This window comes from Macrotis lagotis, chromosome X (genome assembly GCF_037893015.1).
Source record: "Macrotis lagotis isolate mMagLag1 chromosome X, bilby.v1.9.chrom.fasta, whole genome shotgun sequence".
Classification (NCBI taxonomy): Eukaryota; Metazoa; Chordata; class Mammalia; order Peramelemorphia; family Peramelidae; genus Macrotis; species Macrotis lagotis.
The window spans coordinates 559,724,363-559,737,041 of NC_133666.1; the positions used below are offsets into that span (position 1 = coordinate 559,724,363).

Sequence of the window (12,679 nt, forward strand, 5' to 3'; positions counted from 1 at the left end):
GTGCCATGATAGATGTCAATAATTATTTGAAAGATTGTCATTTGAGAGTGATAAGGCATTACTTGTATTTAGAGAGAGGAATTAGAAGAAACAGGGGTTGAAAGCTACAGGCAAAAAGATTTAGCCTTGATGCAAAGAAAAAAAATTATCAATTAGAATTAACCAAATATGAGATAGGCTGCTCCTGGAGGTATTTTGGTGGCTCCTCTCTAGAAGTTTATCAGTAAAGGAAAGATGGCCATTTGTTGGAAATTTATAGATCCTTAGAGACCATTTAGATCAACTACTTTATTCTATAGAGTAGGGAATTGAGATATAGAGAAGTTAAATGATCTGCCCAAGGTCACATAAGTAATTAAATCAACAAGCATTTATTAAGGACATATATATCAGGCAGTGAATTGTACTCTTGAAATACAAAGGTAGGTAAAAAGCCAGTCCCTGCCCTCAAGGAAGTCACATTCTAATGGGGAAGACAATACATAAACAATTAGGTATACACAAGATCTATACCGAGTAATTTACAGGGAGCAAACAGCATGAGAATCAGGATTGTAATTGAATTCTTTGCTTCTCTTTTCATTCTATCAACCAAAGAGGAAATTTTTGTTGGGTATGGGCTAGGCTACCTTCAGCGATCCCTTTCAACTCTAAGGTATGCCCATATTTATTTATGTTCATCTAAAACCCTATTAAGGTATTCTGAACTTTGGGGAGAGAGTCAAATCATTTGGGTGTAATTATTCAAATAGCATGGCATAGGGGAGGGATAAAAGGCCTTGTAGTCAGGAAAGCCTGTGATAAAATCCTGCTTCTAATTCATACTGACTACTAAGTTGACTGCTCAGTGCCCCAGGCAACCTTTTAAGATTTTGAGTTACAGACTCAAACTCATGGTTGATCCCATAGCCTTTGTGAGGGAGTTTCACCTGGGGAATTTTGCCAGGAAACACAATTATGTATCTATCTATCTATCTATCTATCTATCTATCTATCTATCTATCTATCTATCTATATATATATATATATACATATATATATATATATATATATATATATATATATATATATATATATGGAAAGAGAAAAGGGAAGGAAAGAAGAAAAAGAGATGGAGGAAAGGGAGAAAGATAAAGGTGGTGGAGAGAAGAAGAGAGAGATGGGAGGGAGGGGGATGGGGAGAGAGAGACTGAGGGGTGGAATAGAGGAGTAGAGAAGACAGACAGGGAGGAATAAAGAAGTAGAGAGGTAGAGGGGAGGAAGAAAGTAAAAGAAAATGAGAGGAGGGCAGGGAGAAAGGAGGAAAAAGAAGGGGAAGGGAGACAGTGGGAAGGAAGAAAGGAGGGAGGGAGAGAGGGTAAAGAGAGGAGGACAACATATATTACATGCTTTTGTCAATATTTTAATAATGTTTCATATGCAAATGATATTACTGAACCACATTTAGTAGAATATGCACCTTGATTTTTTTCCAATCAGGCATGATGAATTTTGTCTCATTTTAATTATATTTTATAATTTCTCTTGTACCTAGTATGTGTCTTTACAAAATAGTTGACAGAGGGCAAGCATTCTAGACCAATGGATCTTTTCTCTGTATAAAGCTGAGTAGACATTCTGGTACTTGGACTACAGATTCCTGAACACCTTTCTTCAAATCTCTAATTCTATCTGTCCTTTCTTTGAACTCCAGTATCATTTACTGTCCAGAAATATTTGATGTTCATTGCATGTAATGTTTACTGTTATTATTCATCTCTAATGTATATGTATAATGTTTAATGTCTCTGTAATGAGTTCTTTGAGGATAGCAATAAAGTCTTCTATATTTTCACCTTTCCAGTACCTAGCATTGTCTTGCATTGATGAGTATATAATAAATATTTCTGGTTATTGTTGTTGATGATGATAACCAACAAAGTTAATTGGTCCTACCTGTGGAATTCTTTAAGCAAACACATTTTTCAAACATTTAAAATCACAATCCTCATAGTTTATTTATATTAGAGGGACAGGCAGTTAGCTCTGTGATTCTAATGAAGTCATCTTGTGGGACTTTATTACATTATGAGAAAAGTTAGAGCCAGAATGGCATAAAGAATAGAGAGCCCATCTAGAATTAGAAAGACTCAGAATTAGGCTTCACATTCCATATTTGATAGGTAAGTCATTTAACTTCTAAGTACATCAGACATCTTTTTAATTGAAAGACTAAGTTGCAGAACACTTACTGATCTTTATTGATAGAGGGAATTTCCTTATCAAGAGTTTCTTACATTAATGAAATCATAAATGTGGTTCAAAAAAATCCAAGACAAATAACTTTTCCATGTTTTATTATTATAGGTGGCACCTCTAGTCATGCTAATCTATTACCATCAACAGAAGAGAAATTCAAGATGTGTTCATCACTAATAGCACCATTTTTATTTGAGAAGTTTACATATATATAAAAGATTGTGTGTTTAATTTTTATTTTTTTCTTTACTCTCTTGGAGCTAATGGTTTTAAGTTCACTCATAAGATAATAAATTATTAGTTACTAAGTTATTTCTTGGAGGGGAAAATGAAGAATAAAAAAAGGTAAAGGAGGAAATGAGAGTAAATTTTATAGGACCTATTCTCCCACCAATATATGTGTTAGCAATTAGTGGATATAATCAATAGTAGAAAGAGAAAAAGTAAGTGAAGGTTGTTTCTGGATAACAGTGATTGTTTAGCTATTTATATTTCAGTTTACCAATTTTACTTCAATTGTGACAGGAGTGTTATTCATGATAGAAATATGGTTCTCTAAGACAGACATGTGATATTTCAACATAGATATATAGTGATTTCATACAAATTTAATAGTTTCATGTAACTTCATAGTACTCAATTTTTCACATGTATCCAAGGAATACTTACATACATTAAGTATTGCTGATTTCATTAGTTTGAATACTCCCTACACCAAAGCAAAATGCTTTTTCCTCCCACTGGATATTTTTTGTGATCTGGCATCAACCGGTTGCCAACATTTTGGCAAAGTTACTTTTCAGTTGACAGACATACACTGTGTTACTTAGCTAGGCTAGTCCTCAGAATGACAGAAATGTAGACATTACCAGCCCACTATGAAAAACTTTTTGAACTTGATAATATCTATCCAGAAACTTGGATCTTTGCAGAACTCAGTCATCATCATACCATGACAAGGAATCAGCATGGGAACTGAATGGAAGAACCACAGTCATTTGTATAAGAGTGAAAAAGAAAAGTCACATGCTTTATAAAATTTAAAAGAATCATGGTGTAGTAGATTTTAGAGGAATGTGGGACAGAAGAGAACACCAAGCTAGTATTACTTAGAAGACTTGCATTCTAGTTACAGCTCCCTTGTTATCTAGTTTTGTGACCTCAGGCAAGTTTTAATATATACAGAACTTAGTTTTTTCCCACTTCCAAAAAGCAATGGTTGAACTGACTGAACTTATATAGTCCTTTTCAAGCTAAGGTAGAATGCTTTAGGTTATGTTCTTTACTGCATTTTTACTTTATTGAGACACTTGCAGTACCAACTTTTGGCACCAGATGGTGGACAAAGGCTGATGTTTGAGCCTGAAAAATGACTTTCTTGTCAGCCTGGATTACATGGATTTCATTAAGTACTGATTTGAACTAACCCTAGCAAAAGAAAATTAAGCCATAAGACAACAATTCATCTTCTTTTCTTTAGGAAAGATGGTATTTGAATGCTAGAAATAATTCTTCTAATATTTAAATCCACTTATGTACTGGTATAATTGCTATCCCAAATCCTTTTGGAAGAAGGCAGGTTATAAATCATAAATAAACAGAGCGCAGCATATTTGTACTACATCATTTACTGTCTTTTATTTTGGTTTATGATGTATTCAGATAAATGAAATTTAGCAAGTTTTTATTAAGTCTTTACTGTGATAGATACTATGTAGAATTCAATAGTAATAAAGGATCAAATTAATACCCTTGAAAATTTTAAGAATTTTGAATCAAAATAATAGAAAAACATGAACAAATACTCAGCTGGGTAGAATGAAATGAAAGTGCATTATTATTTTGTAGTGAAGTGAAACTTATTTGAGGATGGAATTATTAGAGTATGTTTCAAAGACAAAAAAAAACTGATTTGAACTTGGCCTTGAAGAAAGTTAGGCTTAGGGAAAGATGGAGGAAAGATATAAAGTTTGCTTTGGCTCTAAAATTATATTTTAGGGCTTGATTTTTCCAAAATTATAGATTTCAGTTAGAGGGGTTTTCAGTAGTCATTGGGTGCAGCCAAAAAAAGACTCCCTACCTCAACATGCCTGACCCATAGTCACCTAATTTTGCTTAAAGACTTCTAATAGGGAGAGCATATTTCTAGTCATTCCACTCATTCTTTTTGATAACTCTAATTGTTAATAAGTCTTGCTGATATTGAAGCTTTGTTACTGCTACCAATCACTCCTCTTCCCCCTCAAACAAATCTAAACCATTGTCCATAGACAATTTTTAAGACACTCGAAGCTCACTCTCCTGTCTCTCCACCCCCCAAAGAAAATAAATCTTCTCCAGGCTTAATATCACTAGTTTTATTCTATTGAGTCTCATATGACATGAATTCTAAGGCATTATTACTGTCAAAAGCACCAACATCTTCCCAGTCACCCAGGTTCATAATCTAGATGTCCTCCTGAGTTTCTTACTCCTTTGGCCCCCTATATGCAATCTGTTTCCAAATTTAATTGATTGTGCTTTTTCTTATATATTCTCTTCTTTATTTTGAAATTGCTATCATCCTAGTTCAGACCCTCATCACTTCATACTTGAATTATTGAATTGGCCTACTCATTTGTCTCCTGCCTCATCTTTCTTCCCATTCCAGTTTGTCCTCTCCTCAACTGTCAAACTGATCTAAAGCATAGGTCTAACCATATCACTTCCCTATTCAACAAATCCTATGGGCTATCTTCTCCACAATAAAATATAAAATTCTCTGTCTTATAAAGCCATCTGTTACCTGTCCCCATTCTATTTCATAGCCTTTTTACACCCTAGTATCTTCCATGTATTCTTTGGTTCATTAAGTTATCCTTCGTCCTGTTCCTTACACATGAAACTCCTATCTCTTGAATTTAGGTATTTTCACTGGCTCTCCTCAAATGCCTAGGATTTTCTCCTTTTTCATCTCCATATCTTGACTTTTTTGACTAAAGGAAGACCTTTTAAATTCCCAATTAATCCTAGTTTCATCTTTCTGTTGATTATCTCATTATCTTGTTTGATTTTTTTTCTCCCCCATTAGACAAGTCCATGATATCAGGGAATTTTTTTTGGCCTTTCTTTCTCTCTTGTTGATTACATTTTCATCTTATTTACCAGTTTCTCAATGTTGTTCAGATTAATGATGTTCTTCCTAAACTGTCATCTTCATAACTGTATATTATTTTTCACAGGAGGTCTGATTAGGGCATAGTACAATAATACCATCACATTCTGATCCTTGGGAGCTATGCTTCTTTTAATGCAGACCAATGGTACATCTACTTTTTTTGACTGCCATATCACACTGTTGGTTCATGTTGAACTTGTGGACCACTAAAACACCCAGGTTTTTTTAAAGGTAAATTCCTTTATAACCATACCTCTTCCATTTTACACTTACAGAGTTAATTGTTTTAAAATTCAAGGAAAAGACTTTGCATATTTCTCCCTATTAAATTTCATCATGTTAGATACATCCCCCTGTTCTGTTCTCTTGAGAACTTTGAAAAGTCTATCTCTATCATCTAGGATGCTACTGTCTTTTTTCACTTTTAAAGGTCATAGAAATAGGACTAAAAGGTATCTTTAGGGTTGTCTAGTTCATCCCCTTTCTTTTTTACAGATGAAGAAACCAAGAACCAGAAAGGTTAAGTGATTTGGACCAGGTTCCCCTGTTAGTAATTGACAATAACTGAATTCCTAATCTTACCATAGAACAATTAAGAAATACTCAGTAAGTATTACTCTATGTCTAGTACTATTCTAGGGAGCATATACAAAAAAGTTCAAACTTACATTTTCTGATCTCAAAAACATATAGTTCAGTTGAGGAAATAAAACTAATAGCTCAAAGAATGATGTAGATCAAGTCAAATTCTTCAAAATTTCCTTGAACTGCACGAGGTTTTTTTTGTTGTTGTTAATAAAAAGAAAGAAAAATAACGGGGAATATTATTATATTTTTGTTCTTGCTTTGTGGTAGCTGCATATTGTCATCTCTGAAGTTATAATAACTATAGAGCTAACACTAACTCTAACTCAGCACATTCCTATTTGTCTTTAGAATTGGAAGAGACCTTAGAAGTGATCTAGTCCTACCATCATTTTACAGATATAAAATGTAAATATAATAGAATATAAGCTTTTAAAATTTAGAAACTGTTTTGATTTTGTTTTTGTACCTTCAGGATATATAGTAGATATTTAATGACTGAATTTTAATTAAATCAGATACATCTTTTTTGCCTCTTATTTTCTTTACAGGTCATGTGGGTTTGTAACTTGTGCCGAAAACAACAAGAAATCCTCACTAAATCAGGAGCTTGGTTCTATAATAGTGGCTCTAACACATCCCAGCACCCTGATCAACAGGCTCTCCGAGGAATGCGGAATGAAGAGGCTCCTCAGGAGAAGAAAGCAAAGCTACATGAACAGGCTCAGTACCAAGGAACTCCAGGGGACCTGCCTGCCCCCTCTCTAGATAAAAGTCGACCTCATGGGCTTACAAGGCAGGAATCAATTAAAAATGGGTCAGGAATGAAGCATCCCATTACAAGCGACATGACTTCAGACAGGTAATTCTATTTACTTTGTTTTTATTTGTATGAAAGAACTTACGTGTTTATTGTCAAGAAGAAATTCTTTGTAGGATCTCATAATTTAAACATTATGATGGAGGGAAGGGCAAACATAGCTTTGTCACTTATTATTTGTATAATTTAATCATCCTTGGTCTTTCTATTTCATTTAATTTGGACATAGCCAGTGTGGGAATTTGCTTTGCTTGATTAGGCGTATTTGATTTGTTTCTTTTTATCCAATGAGGAGAAAGAAGTAGGTGGAGGAAAAAAATAAATGTTGTAAAATAAAGTTAAAAGTAAAAAAAAAAGAAGGAAAATGAAGGGAATCAATTAAGCAACCTCCAAGGTCCTTTCTAGTTCCAAATCCTTGGTCTTATAATTCCATGATAGGTAAGTTACAAGAAATATTTTCTCTTCATTTCTCTATTTTTGCTTAGTCTCCACCATTCATTTCAGTTATACATAATCATACTTCATATTTGAGGATGATGAAATTGATTGAAATCATTAGAAGGTATAATTTAAAAAGGGAGGAAACTCAAATTGAGTATTTTAGTGTAGTGGTTGGTCACTAGGATTCAATAGGAAGAGATGACTTAAGGAAATTTTCCTTCCATAAGCCAGTAGCTATATTTATAGTCCAGAATGAGTATTTTCAGGAGGCAATATGCTGACTAAATCATTCTCTCAAGAGCACTTCATTCTTCCCCATTACATTTTTCAACAAATTTGACATTTATGTTTTTAATAAATTATATTTGGTGATGTTTATTTATTTTTCCTTATATGCTGAAATGGAGAAAGTATGATGCAGTAAAAAAAGAGGGCTGAACTTGGAGTCAGAGAGTGGTTCAGAATCCCAAAATTCATTGCTACTTGCTATCTGTAGAACTTAGAATTGAGAATTAGAACATAGAATTGAGAATTTAAAAAAAAAATATAAAAGAAGAAAGCAAGGGCAGGTAAACAGATGAATATAAGGGGATAGCATGATTCTTTAAAAGTAACCTCAGAAAAGCTGATACCGACAATGGAAGTGGACAACAAAATGATGAGGCTTGGTTGTTTTATTAAACAAAAGAGTAGATGTGTTGAAGAAAGAGGACTGTTGCTTTGATGAGATGGTGATAACTGGGACCAGAGAGAAGGAAGAGATGTTTGATTCTTATATTTCTATTTTCTCTGTGAGAAAATAGCACAGTGAACAGAGAAACAGGAAGATCTGGTTCAAGGCTTGAATGCATACTAGCCATATGACTGGCCAAGTCTCTTAACCTTTCAGTACTCTAGGCAACTCTCTAGGACTGAACATTACAAAAGATTTTGACCTGCATTGGAAAGGAAAAATTTTCATCTGGGAATTCCCTCATACACTCAAATCACAAATCTAGTTTCTACTTCTGTCTTTTTCTCTGCCAAGTATAATGATAACCTTTTCACTGGTCTAAGAGAATTGATATTGAAGCTGAAAAGGAAGGAGTGAAAGATTACCCAGTAGCTCTTGATGAATTCATGTCATCTAGGCCAAATGATCCTAAAGAACTGACAGTTATATTTGCTAACTAGTTGTCAATGATATTTGAAAAATTTTGGATAATACAGGATTGAAAAAGATAAATATTCCAGTTTTCAGAAAAGGAAAAAGTCTGCAAATAATAAACCAGTGAACTTGACTTAAATTCCTAGGAAAATTCTAGAAAGGGTCTCTACAGAAATGGTTTGATGACTCTAGAACAGAAAGTTGTGATTATAAAGAGCCAGTATAGCTTCCTCAGAGTTAGATCATGCCAGACAAACTTTATTTCCTTTTTCAACAGTTTAATAACAGATCGGGGAATGTTCTAGGTATAGTTAGCCTAAATTTAAGGAATAGTTCAAAATATATGGAATAGATAATACAGCTAGATGAATTCAACTGGTTGAATAATTAGACTCAAAGAATAGCTATTCATGATTTGAGATTTCTAGTGAAGTGCCCAGGGATCTTTGTGTAACCTAACATTATGGCTTCTATAAAGTCATACTTACTATGCTTTTCAAGTGATGATGATAATGATTATGATGATGTTTGTTCTTCATTCTTGAAGAAAACTAAGACAGCAGGGAGATGATGTCATGTCAAGCATGTGAATTGGATTGGAGTGAGGGGGGTTGTCACTAGCCCCACTTTCTCCCCTGGAGCCATGTGGATTCAGTGGCCAGATATGGATCAAGATGAATGGAGATGGCCCTGAATGTGAGGGAATCAGAGTTAATGGCAGCTTAACTCTGTAGTGGACAGAATACCAGCTCTAGAGTCAGGAGGGCTTGAATTCAATCTTGCCTTATACACTTGATACTCACTATTTGCGATGACACCAATGAGATTCCAATAAACAATTTCAGTTCAAATAAATGTAAAGTCTTATACTTTGGTTTTTAAAAAATATGCACCACAAGTATGAGATAAGAGTTAGCAGTTTGTTTGAAAAACTGGATGTTTTAGTGGTCACCAAGCTTAATATGAATCAGAGATGTTATGTAGTGGCTGAAAAAGCCTAATGCATTAAGAGATATAACTTTTAGGAGTTAGGAGATGGAACTAATGAATAGAATGAGGACAATAGGGGCTGCTTCATGTTTGTCTTTGAATTCCCAGTACCTAGAATATAATCTGGCACACAGTAGGTGCTCAGTAAGTGCTAGAGGGATTGAAATGAATGTTAAACACTTCTATGTAAAGTACATAGTGCTATGTCTGTGCTGCAGAACTAGGCATGCTCATGGTCCCTTACTGTTTGAAACCCCACAAGTCAGTCACTTCACCACTCTTTTCTTTAGTTTCATTATATATAAAATGAGAGTGACAATGATAAAGCAATCAGTAAACATTCATCAAATTCCTACTGTGTTCCAGCCACTAAGCTGAGCACTGGGGCTAAAAAGAGAGGTGAAAGATGTCTCTGCCTCAAGGAACTCATATTGGGGAGGGGGTACAAAACATGCAAACAGAGACAAGGCCAGTTCCATATAAGATCCAAAGGAAATTAACAGAGGGAGGGCACTAGAATTAAGAGAGGCTGGGAAAGGTTTTCTGTAAAAATCTGGATTTTTATTGTTATTTAAAGAAAACCAGGGAATCATCTGGCAGAGTTGAAAAGGGGAAAACATTAATATCTGGAGCCAAGAGATGAGGAGTCTTGAATCTGAATAGTTGGAAAGCCATGTCACTGGAAGATGAAAAGATATAGAGCAGACTAGATTATGAGGGCTTTGAGCCTTGAGGTGATAGGACCTTAACACTCAATGAACTGGAGTTTTTGAATTGGGAATGGCTTAGTCAGACTTGCTCACTTTATTGGCTGGATGTAGAGTGAATTGGAGAGGGGAGATACAAGGCAGATAGACTCAGTAACATTATTTCAGTGGTCTAGGTGTGAGGTGAAGAGGGCTTGTACTAGAGTATTGAATAAAGGAGTTGTAACTTTTTTTTTGCAGAGGGAAAGTCAATAAGTCTTGGGAGAGAGGGTGAGAGATAGTGAGGAATTGAGGGTAACTTTTAGGTTGCCAGTCTAAGGGATTGGAGGATGGTTTTGCCCTCTAAAGGAATGGGGAAGGTAGAAGGGGGAGTTTTTTTAGGTGAGGGGAATATTGACTTTGTTTTGAATATCTTTAACTTAAAGATATAAACTGGACATTTGATTTAAAATATCTAGAAGTCAGTTGAAGATGTGGGGTTGGAGTTCAGCAGAGAGTTTGGGCAGGATGGATAGATTTGGGAACTGATGAGGTAAGCCAAGTGAAGTGGTATAGAGAAAGAAGAGAGGAAAGCCCAGGACAGATCTGAACAAGCAAAGAAAGCTGGGAAATATTTATTAGTTGGAAGAAGAATCCGGAGAGATTGGTGCCCTAGAAATATAAAGAGAAGAGTGTTGGGGAGGAGCAGGTCATCAGCAGTGTTGAAACTTCAGTGAGGTCTAGGGGAATAAGGACTGAGAAATGGCCTTTGGATGTGTTAGCTAAAAAATCATTGGTAACTTTGGAGAGAGCAATTTTGGTAGCTTGATAATGCTTCCAGTACCTTTGCCAGAGAGAATATTGGGGTTGGTAGAATTTAAGTTTGACCCAGTATGGTTCTTCTTAAATCCTTGGAGAGACGATGTATGGTAATTAATTTTTTTTCCTTCTCTTTTGCCCAGGAACTCTGGTTGCTATTCGAACAGGCTTAGCCTTTGTGGCTCAGAGTATTTCTTAATTATGTTTCCCCCTTATGAGCTGCATTGAGCTAAGACCAACAGCTGATCTTAGTGCTAAGAACTCCTAAGCACACTTCTGAACAAAGAAGATGCTAGATTTTTGCTCTGCATTTTAGTTAATTATGCCTAGAAAATGGAAATGAACATCAATTGTTGGACAATAGTGATATTAGGAAAAGTATATCTTTTCTCTTCAGGAGTAATTAAATTATCTCATCAGAGGCAAAATGGGGCACTTGTCCTATTATCCTTTAATACACATGGCTGAGAAAACCCATTAAGCAGGTATCTGTGACCAATAATGAACCCTTCAATTTTCCTCCCCTGGATGGGAGTTGGTTCTCTTGGTGCTGCGGAATTTTCCCTTTATTTTCTCTATTTACACATTCATAACTGTTATTAGGCAAAGTTTTTTATTTTAATATTTTTTTAGGTTTTTGCAAGGCAGTGGGGTTAAGTGGTTTGCCCAAGGCCACACAGCTAGGTAATTATTAAGTGTCTGAAACCGGATTTGAACCCAGGTACTCCTGACTTCAGGGCCGGTGCTTTATCCACTGTGCCACCTAGCTGCCCCTATTTTAATTTTTCTATTAGAAGAGTTGAATTTAACTTTAAGACATAGCAAGCAATAATTAAAAGAGTGCTAGAATGGGAGGATGAGGATCAGGTTCACTAGTTGTCTTTGTCACTTTGTGACCGGTAAATTATTTCTGTTCTCTGGCTTCATTTTCTTTATCTGCAAATTGAAGGGGTTGGATTAGATGAGCTCTAGATTCCCTTCTAGCTCTCAGTTTATGATCTTAAAAGCCAAAGGATATCTCAGTCGGTCAATGTGACTACTGGAGTCAAAGTGATGTTTACATATAATTAGTCTTTTGACTTTGGAACCTTTCCCAATTTGATTGCATTTGGGTGAAGTATGAAGCTCTAAATCATTTTAGGTTATAGTTCAGTTCCTTATCTTCCTAATAATTTGCTTGGCATTGTGGGAAATACTGAAGCTTTCTTCTTTCAAGGGATTTACAAATGAGGAAATAGAGGCATAGAGAGGGCAGGCAACTTACCCAATGTCACATAGGTAGTAACTGCTGAGTTGGATTTATACCCACATTTCCATGACTCCAAATCCAGTCTGTTATATGGCTCTCTCTGTCTCTGTGTCTCCCTTTCAGAGACAGTTCTATTTTTTCTACTCCTTAGATGACATCAGGGATATATTCAACTAAGACAGAAAAACTTTGGGCAAGAACCATATGTTCAGTTGAGGCTGAATTCACTGAGGGAGATCAGAGTTCCTGTACCTTGGTAGGCTGAGCTTAGAGGTGATAAAAAAAGGGTCAAGAATGCCCCATGATCATCTTAGAAAAATAGCTTAGTGATCCATGTACACAATCAAGAAACAAAGAATCTGAGATAAAAAGGACAGCAAAAGTGTATACCTGAACAGATATATTCCGTTTCTTGCCTCCTCAAATGTCATTGAAATCTTCCTTTAAAGACCTCTAATCAAGACTTGTTACTTTCATTCATTTTACGAATTCATTAAGTACCTACTGAGCACAAATTATTTGAGATAAGAAGACAAAGATGGCATAG

At 35.2% G+C, this 12,679-nt stretch overlaps 1 protein-coding gene across 1 annotated transcript in view; it reads left to right on the forward strand.

Moving 5' to 3' along the window:
* Nucleotides 1-12,679, forward strand: part of RIMS2 (regulating synaptic membrane exocytosis 2) — a 790,122-nt gene that overhangs the window by 233,889 nt on the left and 543,554 nt on the right. The window contains exon 4 of the mRNA XM_074202114.1: nt 6,532-6,842. Coding sequence (XP_074058215.1) covers nt 6,532-6,842 — 311 coding nt within the window. The remainder of the gene's footprint in view (nt 1-6,531; nt 6,843-12,679) is intronic.